This window comes from Scomber japonicus, chromosome 24 (genome assembly GCF_027409825.1).
Source record: "Scomber japonicus isolate fScoJap1 chromosome 24, fScoJap1.pri, whole genome shotgun sequence".
Classification (NCBI taxonomy): Eukaryota; Metazoa; Chordata; class Actinopteri; order Scombriformes; family Scombridae; genus Scomber; species Scomber japonicus.
The window spans coordinates 9,883,086-9,901,865 of record NC_070601.1 but is presented as its reverse complement, the minus strand read 5'-3'; the positions used below and the strand labels follow the sequence as shown (position 1 = coordinate 9,901,865).

Sequence of the window (18,780 nt, the reverse complement as noted above, 5' to 3'; positions counted from 1 at the left end):
GATATAAGAGAGCTCAAAGATTTCTGCCTCCACCATAATACCACTGTATTATGGTGGAGTTTTCAGTGAAACTATTTTCTACCTGAGAAATGGTCCCTATCAAGATAATGGTGGAGGTAGAAAGCGATGAATTGCAAAATGTAGACAAATAAAACGAAAACAGTCACCAGAGGTTAGTCAGAAAATGCCAATTTTTTTTGGTAATTTGGGTGAATCAACCCCAAGCGTCTACATCTGATCCCCTGCTCATGTAGTTCGATACGTGTTAGTGGAGCATTGCCAGTGGATAATACACTTCTCTTTAATCTACTCCTGTGTGTGTGTGTGTGTGTGTGTGTGTGTGTGTGTGTCTGTGTGTCTGTGTCTGTGTCTGTGTCTGTGTGTGTGTGTGTGTGTGTGTGTGTAGGTGAACGGGGTAGACATGACAGGCCGTAGCCAGGAGGAACTCGTGGCCATGCTGCGCAGCACCAAGCAGGGAGAGAGTGTGTGTGTGGTGGTGGCTCGGCAGGAGGACATCTTCCTGCCTAGGGAACTGGTAAGAAAGCATGAATACACAAAAACACAGCATACGTGTCCTCACACAGTGTCCTTTCTCTCTTCTTCTTTGGTTTTTCAGGCATTTTTTTCTTACTTCTATTTATCACTTGTCTCCTCAGGTGGTCTTCATTTTTGCTCTTTTTTTTCCTCCTCTCTTGTGCCTCCTCTTCACACCACTTTTAAAAAAAAACATTTCCTGCACATTGTGTCAGTTTCATTTTAGTCTCGTGTAGAACAAACCCCTTTTCTGTCGATGCCCTTTTGGCCCATAAACACCCCACACGGACACACACCCAGCGCACGCTCCCGCCTTCCTTTTCCCCCTCTGGTTTGTTGACACAGCGATGCCAGAGGAAGTCACACACACGAGCCGCAGTGGCCCCGCAGGAAACGCGTGAGCATGTCAGCGCATATCGACATGCTGCGGGTGTTAAGTGACCGTTTACCTGCAGCGGCCGACGGGGTCATAGGTCGCCATCGAGGCTGCGGAGCCGACACAGTTTTACTGCGCCTCACAGGGGACATTTTATCAATAAACACACCCTTTTAAACATACATACACACAGCCAGGTGGCTCCTTGAAAGTCACCCGCTCTCTGTAAATGATGTTTATTTTTTTGCCCGTGCGCTTCTGTTCTCTCCCCTCTGTCCTCTGTGGTTATTCTGATTATTCCCTCTCCGTTACTTCAAAGAGCTGCGAGAAATACACGCAGGGCTTTGTAGTGACTGATGCATATTCACACCTAGAGTGGCTTCACACACACATACAAGTACAAAAACTCTTAAACACCCCAGCTCTTGATAAAAACTTGAACACGAGTGCTCACACACATGCATACACGTGTGCACCGACTAAAGCATCACACGAGCTTTAAACAGCCAAGTTACTGCTTCCGAAAATAGTTTGCCCTCATTAATGGCCCAGCAGTCTTGGCATAACAAGTGCACTTTGAAGAGCCTCTACAGTCTTCATCTAACAGTTGCTTGTATTTGTGCATTAGAGAGAGACTTAAAGCGATGGGGGGGGGGGGGGGGTAAAGGCAGAATGAGAGAGAGCCTTCACTCCTGTCTCTATCAAGGCTGTTGAAGTAGCTGGTGCCCCCGTGAGACCTGGTTCTTATCTCCAGCACAGTCCTCCACCTCAAAGCCGGTTTGATGTCCTCTAAGCAAGCACACAAACACACACACACACACGCACACACACACTCTCGCTTATTTACAGATGCACATATAACACCACACTCATGCACTCAAGGAAGTCTGTGTCATTGATTTTAGATATGCCAGCCCTTAAACATAAATCCACAGATGCAATAACCGCCATAGAGAAAAAGTTCATCATTAAAAACAGCTGAATAATGACATGCAAACACACACAAGCACATACTGTACTTAGCATAAAGTGCTATGAGATACTCTAACTGCTTCCCAGTCTACAGTAAACACAAACACTATCCCAACTTTCTGCAATCCACATCCTCCAAAATACTTACCAAAAAAGAACACTTTCCTCCCTTTTTTCGTTCCCCTTCTCTTTAATTGGTCGAGTCTCTCAGCTGCTCTCAAGAGGTAAATTTAGTGGAAATCTATGTAAAGCACTAGCAAGGAGCGGCTCACAATGATTCGGTCCTGGAACATAATGATGATGGAGACAGCCATCTGCTTCTGCTGTCGTACTAAAATGTTTGTGTGTAGATGTCTGTCTGCATGTCTGGCTTAGTGTGAGAGCCCCTGAATATTTATTAGTGTTTTATAGGCTGTAATACCTCATGTATTTACGGAACTATGGTCATATTTGTTAAAAAAAAGAAAAAAAAAGATGCAAATCAGTAGTTTTACATTAAGTAGCTGCTGAGATTAATAGGCTCAATTACAATGTAAGTTTTCCTTGGCTAACCTCACTGTTGCTGCTGTGGATCATTTATCTGCAGTATTAGTTTATTACATATATCAGAGTCTTATTTAGGTCTTCTGCTGGAACATTTTGATCAATCTGAAAGCATTTAGAATATAATGATTGGTTGATTTAATAAAACAACTAAAGCAGATGAGAGAGATAATTCCTTTTTAGGACTGTTTGTTTACCTGTTGAAATGTTCTTTATCCCTGACTATGCCTGCAGGTGGTGCAGTAGTAAAGACCCCCCTCCCTTTGCTGTGTGGTTTAATCCTGAAAAAGCCTCTCCTGCATGACACCTGTCTGAGTATTTTGACCCACAGACCACCTACGAAACATTTATTTACATGCACTTAACTAACCTGCTTAGTCTGCAATCTGAAAAAACAGAAATGGCTTCAAGGATTACCAGAAAAGTTTATTCTGGCAGGATAAATCTTATTTCTTGGTCAGGACTTTTACATGTGGGTATGTGCATGACAAAGACTTCAGACAGGGTAAGTGTAGCTTTTGCAGCCGTACAGTTGGATGAAGGGGAAAATCATGACTCAAAACAGTGAACTTGTGTCCAAATAGATTAAATCTAAAATTTAACAGCAGACTATTTGTAAAATTTAGACACAATTGCACTGTAAGGAAAAACTGTGCTCCCACTACTGAGCCTGTTCTCTCACAGCGCTGTTACTCTGACAGAATAATAAAAAAGAAACCTTGCAGGCTGCACTATTACATCCAAAGTATGACAGCAACCATGGCTTAAAAATATGGTAGTGGGAAGGGGAGAAATCTCATTACTGACGAGTTGCATGTAAACAGGGGTTTTACACTGACCACTTTCCTGTCTTCAACCATTTCTCCCACTAACCCAGTATCTTGTGAGCATGTAAAGTTAGTGAGCGTGAAGTGCTCAACAGGTTTAAGCTTTCTTCTCCATTAAAGGCTACAGCAGTTGTTAATTAGGAGCTGTGTGCTTCTTCAAAGCGTCTCATCATGTAAGAGTAGGGTAATCATTGTCATTATAATCAGCCAGCTTTATAACCATAATTTTGTGTCATGCACTTACACGTTCAGAGAATGTCCACTGCAGTTAATCCTGACAGCACACGACCTGACACCACTGAGCAGATAAATACGTCATAAGCCACTTTTTCAATTGAAAATACCAAGTGAAAGTTGGTTCATATTATGATATTAATGCAATGCTTGGAAACAGCACTTCCTTCAAGCTACATGGTAACATTAGTACAGCAGCATGCTCATAATGATTGTTAACATGCTGATGATGGTGTGAAGTAATACTAATACTTGACTGAGAGACACAGAGAGGTCAGAGGTCAGATGAGCTAAATAACAGCAGGACCGGAGATGGTTGGGCGTACACTGCTGACACAGCGGTTTGAGTCCAGGTCATCTGGTTAAAAGGCTCATTTCTCTATTTACTGCACCACACAGCTGCCAAACTACAAGATTTATATTCTCTGCACCAGCATTCATATAACCTTTTTTTTTTTTTTTTTTTAAATCTCCTTTTGTTGAAGTAAAGTCGACTTTTAGAGGAACTAGCCGAACTGCTGATTGATTAGTTTCAATAGTGAGTATTGATGTTTCATGAGCAGCGTGTGGCTCTGTGAAAGCACTCGGCGGAGCCAGGAAGCATAGTGGTGCCTTTCAGTCAAAAGAATAACAAGAAAGCCTGTGAATTAGCCTCATTATTAGGATACAAAAGGACAGTGACTTTCTATCCCATCTCCTGTACTCTCACACACACTCTAAGTAATTAAAGAATAATAACTTCTAATCACAGTTTCATTCCTGTCAGCGTTTCAGCTTTTCCACTTAGGGCTCTCATTATTTTATGGGGCCTTGCTTTGTTTCAGGGCGGTGATTAGAGAGATGCTTTGTGATGATACATGTATGTTTTTGCTCAAGTGAGTGGCGAGCGTGTGTCTGTAGTAGAATTATGAGTTTGCCAAGGACAGGATGGAGGGGTCACTCTGCACATGGTTGACCCTCAGTTGCCAGCAATCCTAGTTCAGTTCACAGGAAAAGGGGTCGTCAGGCAGAAAAGTGACTTTGCTGTGTTGTCTCCTCTGTCAGCGTGTCCTCTTTGTCCTCTTTCTATTTGTCCATCCACACTGCAAGTCTGTCCCTCTCTTCCTGTCGTCTGTCTTCCAGCTCGAGCACTTCTTTCGCTTCTTTCTTTTTCAGTGTCCTCCTTCCCTCTCCCGCACACACACACCAAAATTATCCCTCAATCAGTTATTTTACTTCCCTCTCTCCTCATTGTGAGGTAAAGGTGTAAAACGGAGAAGAGGCAGACATTAAGGCGATTAATTGGCAGCTCCATCGTCGCCGTCGAGCGTGGCGAGATCTCATCTTAATTGAATGTCGCTCTCACCGCTAATCCCACCGCTTTGAAACCCCCCATTTAGAAATCCTCAGCAACAAAAGGCTCCCTGTGTAATCACTGTGTGTCAACCCCCTCTCTTCAACCACCCACCCAGGGGAAAGAAAAAGCTCATTTTTGTCTCCTCATTTGGGTGTTAAAGAGGGTGGTCTCTATCCTGGCTAAAAGCTTGTTAAAGAGCCATCGCTGAGGGCTAACAGTGGGGTGGGAGGGGGTCGCCGAGTGGAGCCAAGGGGTCTCCGACACCCTGGGGACCCAATCTGCCCCCAAGGAAAGGATAAATGGGGATATTGGAGTGTGTGAGTGTGTGTGCCAGCTTTCGGACCACCACTGAGAGTCAGTCAGTCGTGTAAATAGATTTAAATCAGTGGTGAGCTACAATAAATAAACATTTGTGTGACTTCACATTTTAATGACTTTCAAATAACTTGATATCGTTGCTGAGCCCGCTGTGCTCTGATGTGACCACCTTCACCTCGTGTGTTACTTCAGTAAGATCACAGAGGTATTTAGAACCTCCCAGGTTGCCACTCAAGTCTCCTCAAGTGTCTTTCAAGCAGGAAGTAGCGGATTGTCTTTGTAATTCCACTGGTATTGAGTAACAGCTCTCTGAAATGCCTTTTTGATAAAAATAACCCCCGACTGAAAAGTCTCTTATTAAACTGAAGTAGAAAATAGATTCCGTGACTTTTGAAGGAGAGATTTTGCTTGCTGTTATCATATGATGTGCACCACCTGAACATCCTGGGTACATAGCATATATAAAGACACAATACATCAAACAGGCCAGTAAAGTCTGTTGGTCTGCAGCAATACAAAAGGAAGGTGTTCAGAACTTTTGTTCAGGAGTCATCGAAAAATCCCACATGTAACAGCAAATTGTGCGCTTCCTGTTGGATTTACTGGATTTACAACAAACCTGCAATTTGCATATACTTTGCTTACACATCTGGGAAAACAGTTACCAGCAGCATTTAAAATGCTTGAGTATAATGTTTAAAATACGTTTTGTTTCCTCTTACCTTCTAACAATCATGGTTAGTGTCTTTTTATCCTTGATTTTGATATTTGATGACATGACAAATTTTTTCAAACCATTTTTGACTCTTGACCAAACCTCATCTATAGCTGTGGAAGATCAGAAAACAGCCATTTCAACCATTTTTCTTAAAGTAAGTCTTTAGTACTGGCACTGGTTCCAGGATCTGTCAGGCTCTAATAATCAGCCACTCAGCTGTCACCTATTTAAGACCTAAACTGACTAAATACGAAGTGTCTGATTAGTGTTAAAGTACTTCAGGAATATCTTTACTTTTGCTGTGTTGAGAGCCCTGACTCACCCTTTTTTTCCCCTCTCCTGGCCTGAAGGCTTTAATGGGCTGTTGTTTTAATTAAGCACCTGGTAGAAGAAGCACAGAGTGGTGCTGACAGAGGATTTAGGGGCTGGATCCAGCACTGTAATAGCGAGGTGGTGGAGAATGTTTCAAAATGCTACTTGGGGACACATTTGACTCCCACATCCTTCGCCCTTGTGCCATGATGGGAGAGGAAATGTGAACATGGATTCCTGATTCAGTGGCGGGCGAGGTGCCTGATGTAAGGCTCTAGCAATCCCGGCAGGAGCACTCAGATCTTTAAAGCTGTGACGACTGGTGTGGCTGCTATAATGTATATGCACATCCCTCCAAAATTCACTTTGACAGAGTCAGAGTGACGCTTGTCTGTCTTAACCCCATCACATTTCTTCATCATCTACCCTCGGATAAAACTCTGAACTACTTTCAGTCTCAGTTAAAGCAGAAAATAAAAAGATGTGTGAAGACATGCATGTAAACACATCCTCTTCACCTCTCATCTCTCCTCTGTAAAGGAAAAGAAGGCTCAGGGGTGAAGTGGTATTGGGGTGCCTCCCCTCCGCAGGCCCTCTTATTATCCCCCGGGTGACTGAACCTGGCTTTTATTTTTTCCCCTGCTCTCCATTTTTGCCATCCTGTATTAACAGACATTTTCCTTTTTTCTCTTTTGTTGCCTTTCTCTCTTCCGTCTCTTCTCATCCACTTCCCCGCCATCTCATTTTTTGGAGCAATGCCGCCGTTGCCGCCGCCGCCACGGTCATTTTCTTCACATTAAATAGAAGTGGGTGAGCGGAAGGGGTGGGCGAAAGATACAGGGAGAGACCTGTAGAAAGTAGAGATGGAACAGGAGTCAGGGGAGAAGGAAGAGAAAGGAGGAGGAGGAGGGAGAGATGTACAGTAACACGGAGAGATTAGGAGGGAAGAGGATGAAATGTAAAGAGTGAGAAGGGGGGAGGGTTGTGAACGAGAGAAGCGGGTATACTTCAGGGATGGGTTATTACTTTTAAATGCTCCTCTGCGCCTCCATCCTCTCTTCCCCCTCTCCCTCCTCCTCTTCTTTTCTCCCCTCCCTTCCTCCCCCACTGTGCTCCAGGAGGAGGTATGAAAAGGTTATTATGTTTCCTTTAGAAATGGCTCACACTCCGTCTGCGCCTTTCATCTCGAAATGGAATAACCTCTCTACAGTAGCTTTCTTCCTTTTCCTCACTACACCTTCATCTCTCTTTCCAGTACACAACACCTGCTCCTTTTTCTCCTTCTCCCTCTTTCTTACCATCTTTCTTTTTTTTTTCTTCCCCCGCAGCCTTCTTTCCTCTGACTCTTTAATCTGTCTCTCTCTCTTCCTCCTCGATCCCTTTTTTTCCCCCCAGCTTTTGGTATTGAGTATAATCAGTGTGGTGTAGGAGCATGCAATATCAGTCAGTGCATTAGATATGGTGCTCCTACCTCAATCGTCTGCAATCATACACAGCGGTTATTATGTAAAGTAGGTATTAGGTGTATGTCCTGTCTAGAATAGCAGCTTTTACATCACGTCAAGAAAGAATCTGAACTCTGGTAAATGTCTTAAATATTCGTTTAAATTCCGTCTCCTCCCTTTATTTTTTTGCCCCCGTATTTTAGAAAGGTGAGGAAGCCAGCGGTAAGGTGATGGAGGACGGCAGGGAGCAGCTAATGTACGAGGTCCCCCTCAATGAAAGTGGCTCAGCCGGCCTTGGGGTCAGCCTGAAGGGCAACAAGTCCAGGGAGACGGGAGAAGACCTGGGCATCTTCATCAAGTCCATCATCCATGGAGGGGCTGCTTATAAGGTAAAGAAGCTACATCTGCCCTCAGAAGCCATTTTGGAGGCCTTCTGTGTCCTCGTCCATACTACAAATCATCACATCATAGCTAATCTTTCAGCAAATGAAACTGACTTCTAGCTTCAACTTTGACCTCACATATTTAAATGAGTTGTGTGCACATTTTTCCTGTGTAATTTTGCATTAACATTTTAGGTGCTCACACTTTCAGTTTTACGTCCAAATAAAGTGGTTTATATAATCTGTCTTAGCTTTTGGTTTATAAAGAGAGAAAATGCCAGCAGATCGGCTGAGGAGTGCTGTTTCACAAATGCAGGTATCAAAACCACCAGTGCTCTTTGGATCCAAGAACATATCATGAGATCAAAAAGAGAGAGAGAGGCGCATACTCTGCTTTGTGATCAATAAGTCATAACCAAAAAATACCAAGGCACACTGCTTTGCAAAAATTAAAAAGCCTTTAAGAAATGGGCTCAGAGCCTACGCGTTTCAGCTCCCAGTCTTCTTCAGCATGTGTAAAAAAAACAAAAAACAAGTGGCAGCTCACAGATATAACCAGGCATATTTAGGTAAATTCTAAATAACAGTATAGATGATTCCTTGGTATATGTTCCAATACTTAAATGAAGTTGTAAGGACAGAATTGTAATAAAACAGAATTTTCCTTTACTTGGTAATACAGTATTATTTTTGTGAGGTTAAGTGATGCAGAGATGCAGACAGATAAAAACAAAAAGTAAACTCTTGCAGGTAGATGCTTTGAAAATGTGAACATGATGTATGAAACCTGTCATTCCTGCATTTTAATATAAAGGTTTTTCTGTGTAGTCCCAAAATGCTTCATTAAGCTTTTACCCTCACAGAACCCTTTTGGTGCAGTAAAGAGCGCTTTAAAAATACATCAAAGATTAGAAATAAGAAGGAACACTTTGAGAGCCACACTGCTTTCTTTATTCAGCTGTGTGTTTCTCACAGCTTGAACTGATCAGTTGAATCATAGTTTTATCTAGGACCACCTCTTGAACCGAGAAGTGTTTTTTTCTTTCCTGTGGTTTCTCTGTTTCTGGTTTTTGTTTTCTTTGATTGTCCACACTCTTCTTCTCTTTTACTCAGAGATAGCTCCGCACCTCTTCTTTCTGATGTCTTCCTCTGTTGTTTCCTCCCTTGCCCTCTTCCTTTGCTCCCTTTGTCTCATTTCCTGTCTTTCTCCGAGGCCGCAGCCCCTCCCTCTGCTAGCCCTTTGACTCCCGTTGACTTCAAGTGGCCTCGTCACATCAGTGCCCCAGCCGTCTTATCTATATCACTCAGCACTCACTTCAAGTTGTGAGTGCATCAGGAAAAAAAAAACATCCCGTTTCAGCACTTTGGAGATTCCTCCACTTGGCCTCAATTTCTGGCCCCGCTCTCACACGTCAGAACTCCTTGTGTCCCTTGTCGCTGCTCCCAGATCTGCAACTGCACAGCGAGGAGGCACAGAGGCGAGTGTGGCGTTGTAGATAAACTGCTGGTCTGGGATCAGGGCGGCCAGACAGCGGCTCCCTAAAGTGGCTTCAGAAGTTTTTTTTGTTTTTTTTTTCTCCCCCAACAGCTGCCAATGCGGATAGAGCTCCGACAGAATGGCCCAGTAAGATCTACGGCTGGCTGCGAAACAGGTTTCTGGGACAAGATACCACATAAGAGGGAGGAAGACATGAAGGGAGAGAGACAGCAGACAGTAGCGAGGGAGGGAGGAAATATAAGAGGGATGAACGAGCGGTATCGAACAATAGACAGATGGAAAGATGTGGAATAAGAGGAGAAAAAGAAAATTGAAAAGTGGAGACACTCAGCAGGAACACAAGACATCAGGGTATGCGCGTGTGTGTGTGTGTCTTCTACTCGATGTTGATGCATGCTAATGGAAAGCAGCTAAGGGGCCTGATGAGACTTTGCAGTGCCAGGCCGATGCAGAGAAGGGAACCCGGGCGTCCCCAGAGTCTGACTGACACACACACACACGCACACGAACACACACAATCACACAGCAGGCAAAAAAGGGAGGAGAAGCGGAAGAGTCATGGAGAGATCTAACCTATTTCCATTAAAGAGTTTTTTGGCTGCTGTCAGGGCCCGGGGCCTCAATTATATTAAAAAAAAAAATTCTTTGACTTTATCCCTGATCCTGTCATACGATCCCTTCAAAGACCACGCTAAAGAAAACAAATTAAATTTACATGCAGCGTGCTGCTGCTGCTTCCATAGAGAATGAAGAAATTAATGGAGAATATCACAGAGACCCGCTGATTTTGGCATAAACATCCATTTTTGATGACATCCTTGGATTTGATATGGCTGAGAAAATCTTTGTGTGTGCATGTGCATGTGTGTGGTGCCATCCCAGTCTCCATTCGAGGTCAGTCCAGACGGTGCCTTGTTAATGAGATGGGGTCAAAGGGCAGCGCTGACTATAATGGACCATTCATGACTCTGCACACAAGTGTGTGTCTCAAAGTGTCTTCATCTTTATTGTCCTTTTTTTCATTCTGCCCTCTCCAGTGCTTTCCTTATTTGATCCACTCTCTCTCTCTCTCTTTCTCTCTCTCTCTCTGTCTCTCTGTCTCACTAGTCCACTCGCTCTCCCTCCTTCTCTCCCTCCAGGGCACTATTCGGTGTTGCCTCTATACAAGAGGCTGCTATTTAAAACACTTAGAAGTGATTTAGTGCCCACGGAGGCTATTCCATTAGCTGCTCTATGTATTTATCATGGCTCTCCCACTCTCAGTAGATTGCTAACTCTACAATTTTCTTGCCTTCCCCCCTTTTCCATTTTCTACTCTATTTTCTCTCTCTCTCTGTCATCTATCTCTCGCGCTCTGTCTCTCTCTCTCACACACACACACACACACACACACACACACACACACACACACACACACACTCTTCACACCTCTCCTAATTTCTCTTCTCTTAAAACTTTATTGGTCACCAATTTTGTGTGTCATCTTTTATATAATTTAAGCTTTGTGCTCTGTACTCTTTCTTTTCTCCACTCTAGCATTTTAATGTAATTTATTACTTTTGAGACATTAGCATAAGTGACACGAACAAATGAGAACATCTTTAAAATGCCTCACACCAGTTATTGCTGCATTTCTTGTACGACTCTATTAAAATCTGCTGGGTTTCCACACAATGAACAGGAAGTATGAAGCCAAAACAGCGATATGGCCTTTATTTGAAAACGCTGCATCAGTTTTATACTTACTAATGAAGATCAGTTAAACTGAGTTTAGGTGGACTGTCTGCTAAAATAGTAATAATAATTTAATGTCATCTTCTGTCAACAGGATGGTCGTTTGAGTGTAAATGACCAGCTGATAGCGGTAAACGGCGAATCGCTGGTCGGACGCTCCAACCATGCAGCCATGGAGACGCTGAGGCACTCTATGTCTTCCGAGGGCAACGCCAGAGGCACCATCCAGCTTGTAGTGCTCCGAGTCCCCAGACAGCAGGTATCATTTCTATTACTCAATTCTTAACATACTGCAAACATTTTTTGGAATGTCATTGGAATTTTGAGATGATTATTCCAGGCAGGGAACATTTTATGGGCGTGTTTTGCAACATGTTTTGCATTTTGTTTGATGGTTACAACCCATCTGCAGTGGAAACCAGACTGCTGTTTAGGAAGACAACATCAACAGAAGTGACTGACAGTTTGAGGTCATGGTAGTGCTCAGGCTTAATTTTGGAACGTCTTGGAAAAGATTAGGAAGTCTGCATCTGTTTGCACTGAACTCACCACTGTGGCTTTTTTTTACACTTAATGTACACAAAAACGTTCAAATCTTTATGCCTTGCCTGTTATTTACTACAGCTCTTAGATTTTGAAGTTTTGGTGAATGTGGGGCAACACGTTAGAATTGTTTAGACTCCCAGAGTTTGGTGAGATGAATTTGGTTACATGAAACATTTAGGAATGCTTATGCATTATGAAATCCTCTGCACATCCTTATATATTCAAAGATTATTCATAAGTAGCTCCCACAGTCCTGACAGCAAAATCAATGACACATATCGTCTGCTTTAGGATCCTTTCTCTCCCCTGTTAAAATCATTTGAGGTTTACATAAAAGACATTCAACTGTACAGAGGCAGTCGCCCTATATGTGGGTTGAAATCAGGTTGAAGCTCTTCATAATTTCTTTACAAACATAGTTTAACCAATTTTAGAGTGATAAGCAGTTTTCAAAGAGCTCCCATCTCTCACTATTGTTGTGAAGATTGTTAATGCAGTTTCTTCCTCCCACAATGTAAACACGGTTAGATAAAAATTAATGAAAACATCAGCATAAAAGCTCCCTTTGTGACAGTGACTGTCAGGCTGTGTAATTTGTTTGGGTGTTAAGTTTATAGCTTTTGCAAAATCTATATTCTTTGTCAATTTTCTTAGAGAAAAACTAATTTGAGTGGGAGATTTAACCATAAAACATTAATTTGACTCTTTAGGAGAAGCAGGTAAGAGCTCAGTTTTTGCAGGAGTCCTCTGAGACCTGTGGCTGTAATAAATACAACAATAATAACCGTTAAGCTACTCTATCCACTAATTTATATCCAATGCAGTTAGGTTTCTACTCTTTGAAATTATACATACTTTCTATCTTGTTTTTACAGATGAGTAGTGCCAATCCTGCCACAAGTAACTCTGCAAATGTCACAGCCGCCCCTCAACCCAACCATCAAACTGGCTCCAACAATCAGGTACGAGCAGGTGATGCCTGCCACCAGCAGGAGCAGCCTCCTCCACCTCAGCGCTCCTCCTCCCTCCTCCCGACGCTGAGGAGGCGCGCATCCGAGCCGATGCCTCACAGCCATAGGCAGCGTTACATACAGAGGCCAGGGGACACGCACACCAGATACACCTATGGTTTTAACCAAAGGGGGAGATGTAGTGGGTACACATTCGGCCTCGCGCAACGGGACGCTGATATTGAGTACAGTCATGATGACATGGGATACACACAAAATGATGTGTACAGGCCAGGCATGAGGTATGAGTATGGGCCCTTCTCTCACAGCCAGACACTGAGCAGCTTAAACTCACACACACAGGGAAACTTAAACAGGAATAGATACGAATATGGACACACACGCAGCCGAACGCCCGCAGACACGCAGGGTCACTCGCCGCTCGATAACGCACGCAGCCACACGTTCGTCGACGCTCAGGGCAACACACACAGCTGCAAGCCCACGCACACTCGCACCCACAGCTCTCAGAGTAACTCGTACACTGAGAACATCAGAGCGATGGCAGGGCAGATGTACGCAGACCCGCCCACACAGAGCAGGGTGCCCACCCGCAGTCACACCAATAGAGACACACACTCATATAACTACGCACACAACCGGGCCCTCACCAGACACCACAACCTCCGGTTCTCTGGTGGACTCTGACAGTGTGTGCGTGTGTGTGTGTGAGTGTATTAGCAGTCTACGTTGCAAAAGAGGTGCAATTGACGTTTTAGGGTGTCAAAATAGCATAGTAAGGATAATTCTAAAGACTGTTAAAAGGTCATTTCTGTAAATAGTAGCTAAGAATGAATACTTTTTTGGCTCATGATGTCATATTTTGATTAAAATTATGAAGAAAACGTCACTTTTGCCTCTTTTTCTACCTAATCCCTCATGTGTAAATACAGTAACTCCGTAGTGATCGATGGCGTGGAAGCATATTAATCTGGCTGAAAGCTTTCCTTTTGCCAACACACACTGTTAATTAATTCTCTTTGTAAAATATTAACCATAAACTCAATAGCAAGTGCAATACTAAATTCTTCACTGTGTGCAACTCTGCTTTCTGTCACGTTGCTTTAACTCACTGTTACTCTTTTAATTTTTTCCTCTTTAGATCATTGTCTCACACAACTGGGTTTTTTCAATACTTTAAAGCTTGAATTTGTTCTTTCCTGTTTTGTCAATTTTTTTTTTTATTATTTTGTATTAACTTTTTCTTTTTAATTTATTTTTTTAATGCACAATGTACTCTGCTTTCGTGTCTCACCTGCCAGTTTCTCCCTCTGTTAAATAAAGCTAATCTGAAGCCTCCTGCATGCCTGTCTATGTCTGTTTCTCTTTTGGATTTTCAGCTGCTGCCTCCTTCTTTGCTCTTCTCCCTGATTATTAAATAATGTTTGGATCCCTCTTCCCTCTGTTTTCGCCTCCACGTCTCTTTTCTTTTCTGTCTTTTATGTGTCCCTCGCTACTCTCTTGGGGCAGAAATGTTTTCTAAAAGTGAAGCAAGTGAAAATTCCCCCTAGAAAAAACATTTATATCACATGCTTTATGCTTTTCAACCTAAATACACCAAAAAATATTCAATGAAGTCACACAAAGAGTCACACATTCGCAGCCATATTGGGAATAATGAACACATTTCAGGAATAACTAATGAAAACTGACACAAGAGTAAAATCAGTATTCATGAATGCTCCTCGTAGCTGTGAACACACTCCCTCTCAGATGTTGTAAATGTGTTCAAAATCAGACTGTGCACAGAGTGTTAACCTTTGCCTATTTTTTACCTTTTCTTTCTTTGGTGCTTTTGTTAAAAAAAATAAATAAATAAAAAATCCCATGAATACCTTAATGTGCCCCCCCCCCCAAAAAAAACATATTTTCACTTTGTGCTGACAGTTTCTTTAATCCCTGGTGGTAAATGTGCGAGCAACATTAGAATCAATCACAAAGTCACAAAAGAAGTTGTGTTCAGCTAATGCTCGAAAAAGCAGCGCAAATTCCTCGATGGATGTACTGATGAAGATATCGAGCGTGACAGACGGTGAAAAATTGTTGTTTCTAGGTTGAGTGTCTCCATTCAGCTCCATGTTGAACCATGACTGATTATTTCAGAAGCTTAAAAAGACGTTTCACAGCATTTAAAGCAGATGGTTGGTGATAATGTTTGTGTGTGTGTGAGTGTGAGAGAGAGGGAGTGACAACAGGAGGGTTAGCATCATTGACCCACCTATTGTAGCATGTCTATCTCATCTAAGCCGGTCTCCCATCAGCATGTGTTTGTCTGAGTCATCTAAGCCTGCAGATAAATGCTATCAAACCTGGTTCAAAGTTCACTATCTATCTGCATAGTCCTCCTCTCATCACTTAACAGCCAGTCTGGTGACAAGGTGGGGCAGTGTGATAAAACAAACGCTCCCTTAAGCATTCCTTAAGCAGTCTGAGCCCCTCAACGCTCTTCCTTTCTAGAGCTGGACATAAAGAACTAAAACCCTGATCACCATAAGATGCCATGCTTTCCCTTTTAAATATATATGTAATAATATTTATACTTCCTGTCTTATCTTCCAACTTCTGAGGTTTGTATTAGTTACAGTCTGACCAGATTGCTGCTATCTGATTGGTGGAGTACACGTCTGGTTACTTGTTAGCAGCTTCTAGCAGTGTAATTATGTGGAATATGAGTTTATGAGGTTGGTAAGAGATCAAAAATGATTCTTTTCATTCAAATATGTTTTATTATGTAATTTTATATATTATTTCATATATATAGTGTATAAGAAAAGTTGAATTGAAATGGTTTAATTGTTGCTCTCATGCTTGTGGTGTAAAATTAGTAGTTGGTACATTTGAATATTGCTAGGTGTAACCTTTAGAATTAACATTTTGGCCACGATTAGCATACGATCAAGACTCTGAACGACTTGCCCCACTTCAACCAGTCTTTGAAAAAAATCTCTATTTGTCCCTGATTTAATCATGGATTTGCTTTCAAGCATGTGATGGAAATTCTTCTTTTGGCAAAAACAGCTAAAACATTTTCTCAGACTCCTCCTTTGTTCACTCTTGCTCTGGAAGATTTTTAACTGCCATAGTAACATCCCTATTAAAACATAATTGTAGACTGCTTCAGTATCAATTAATACGTCTTTAGCACTTAATCAGTCAAACTTTATTTAATTAGCTCTTTTCATTCAGGTTAGTGTAGTTAAAAGAACTTTACATATTATAAATAGGTATTACGGTTGACAATGAAGAGAATAATCGACTTTCCTCTCTTGCTCTCCAGCCTGAGCCGAGTGATATGTGGGTGGGGTGGGTGACACAGTAGGGTGAGGCAGGGCTAAGCCTATTGTATGCAGCTGTAGGTTGGGGCTGGCCTGATAGATGGATCCCCCTCTGTTTACTTATTGTTGTGGGATTAAGATATCTGACTGCATGTCTGCCTGGCTGCTTGAAAAGCCCCAGGCAAGCCTTCAGTTAGTGGAGACTGAGGGAGGGATGCAGGGATGAATGGATGAATGGGGGGTTTATGATGTGACTTATGTGTCACTGGCACATGCAGACGAACTGTCAGACCTTCCTATGCTAATTTATAAGACACACATATAGTATGAGCTCAAAGTGATTGACAGCTATGATGTAGTGGCATATTAAGATGTATAGTTTGGTGCTAATGATACTCCAGGGATTCAATAACTTCATGAATACATCCCACCCAGTGCTTTGATACCACTAAGATGTTGGAACACCTTTTCATTATTCTACACACTGTAAGGATTATTTTTTTGTCACGCTTAAATAAGTGCGTGTGTTTGTATGTGTGTGTGTGTGTGTGTGTGTGTGTGTGTGTGTGTGTGTGTGTGTGTGTGTGTGTGTGTGTGTGTGTGTGTGTGTGTGTGTGTGTGTGTGTGTGTGTGTGTGTGTGTGTGTGTGTGTGTGTGTGTGTGTGTGTGTGTGTGTGTGTGTGTGTGTGTGTGTGTGGTGTGTGTGTGTGACAGCTGTAGCTCCCGTCTCTTTGACCGGAAAAAGCTTTCTTTCATCCTCCACCAGCGCCCATTCCCACCAGCTCCGCCAGTCCCTATCTCCAACTGCAGCGGGGGTCCTTTGTAGTGCTTGATGGCTGTTCGATAACATGCCTGTCAGTGCTTTCAGGATTATCTTAATTACTGTGTTTTCAATTGTGCGCATGACGAGAATCACCTTTTTTTCCCCCCTTTTTTTTTACAGCCAGTGTTGAAACCAGTTTTCAAAAGAATTGACAAAGGCGTATAAAAATATGTATTTATATATAGTCTGCAATGTACAGTGAGATAATCTTTTTAACCATTTTTTATTATCCACATTCCACAATATGTTTGCCTTTCCCTCTCAAGATTTAGATTTGATGTCTTCAATAAATCACATTTAAAACAACTTCCAAGTGTTAAATTAGGTGTTGGAACATACCTGTATAATATATACCGTACTCGTTACCCTGTTCCTACTTCATAACACTCTCCTGCTAAATGACTAGCTGCCATGAAGCAAAGGGAGCTTTTCGAGCGAATGGACTCGCCAAGTTTCTTTCTCAATTATGATCAACTTGACTATTTTGTCATATCACCCACGTTGCATGTCTCGTCTAAATCCTCAGAGAATTGTTCTAAATCTCCTCATATTCCCCCCTAAAGCTCTGCTCCTGTGTCACCATCTGAGTAGAATCACACAGTAATTGATTGGTTGCAGACTGTATTACTAGAAAAGGTGTGTAAAATTAGTGTAGTGCAGTGCTGTACATGTATGTTTGACTAGACATGCTTACTACATCCCCCCAGAATAATTGACTTACTTTGCTTTCATTAGAAGTCGGCAGGAATGGCAGGAATGGTGTAAGTGTAATATTAATGTAGTCCCTAAATTAATACTCCATAATCCAGTAGAAATGACTTTTCTTCTATAATCACTGATAGTGCTACTGTAGTACTTTAGATTAGGCAGTGTTTTGTAAGGATCATTTGATGTGTATGGTTTCATTCGTAAAGATGACTGCATTTGTCATTTTGGGTGGGTTCATTTAAACCACAAAGTAATTATCTCCTGTGTAATATTACAGTACAGTCTTTTTAACCTTCTTATACTTGTTGGTCGATGTTTATGCCAGATTAGATCAATTTGACCCTCCTGTCTACTGATGCTTATAATCAATTATTTCTTTAGCAGCTATCTCAGAGAAGACAAATTAACAAGGTGCTGTAGCATGACTTGCTGTCAGTCACCAGAAGTTGATTTGGCCAAATCATGCCTGAGTTGTGCTGATGATGCAGGATGGATACCAAAACTGTCCAATGAATGAGTCACTTGTCCGGCCATATGACTTCTTCTTCACACCTCTTGGTTTGTCTGTAATAAGTCAATCAATGAAAATAACCAGAACTATATCATGTCTCATTTTGCTCTGAGCCTAATGACAGATGTAAAAGTGACCACTGGATGTATTAGATTTCTTTTTTTAACTCACCAGAATTTAAATCCAAACCTTGGAAGGCAGGATTGGGACAACAGGGATTCTTTTTGTATCTGTACAGTCGATGACTGATATGCAGTAAACAAAAGAAATTAAAAAGACATTAGTCCAATCCTACTGGGTAATAAAGAAAGTAACTTTAATCTTGATATATGAGTCAACACCATCAATTTTTAATGAATGGGATTTGGCTCAGAATTGGCACATATTTTTGCATATGAACCCTTAATAACCCTTTCTGTCGTCTCTTTTGATCTTTTCTTTTTGTTGGCAGGAGCCTTGGGGCTATGATGCTTACCAGGGGACTCCAGGACCTTCTAGACCCTCAAACACAGAGCCCACAACAAACGGTGGCCGTCACTCTCCTATGCCGAATAACAACTACGCATACAGCGACTCTGGAAGTGGTGAGCAAGGCAGCCACAGACGCACTTGACAAATCACTCCGTGCACAAAAATTGTCCATTTGAACTGTCAGATAGTCAATATTGGGCTTTGGA

The 18,780-nt window shown here is 42.1% G+C and overlaps 1 protein-coding gene across 1 annotated transcript in view; it reads left to right on the top strand.

Moving 5' to 3' along the window:
• The window catches only part of pard3ba (par-3 family cell polarity regulator beta a), a 153,524-nt gene that overhangs the window by 54,911 nt on the left and 79,833 nt on the right, over nucleotides 1-18,780 (top strand). Inside the window, exons 10-14 of the mRNA XM_053314634.1 lie at nucleotides 407-535; nucleotides 7,819-8,004; nucleotides 11,325-11,489; nucleotides 12,652-12,738; nucleotides 18,555-18,687. Of these exons, the coding sequence (XP_053170609.1) occupies nucleotides 407-535; nucleotides 7,819-8,004; nucleotides 11,325-11,489; nucleotides 12,652-12,738; nucleotides 18,555-18,687 (700 nt within the window). The remainder of the gene's footprint in view (nucleotides 1-406; nucleotides 536-7,818; nucleotides 8,005-11,324; nucleotides 11,490-12,651; nucleotides 12,739-18,554; nucleotides 18,688-18,780) is intronic.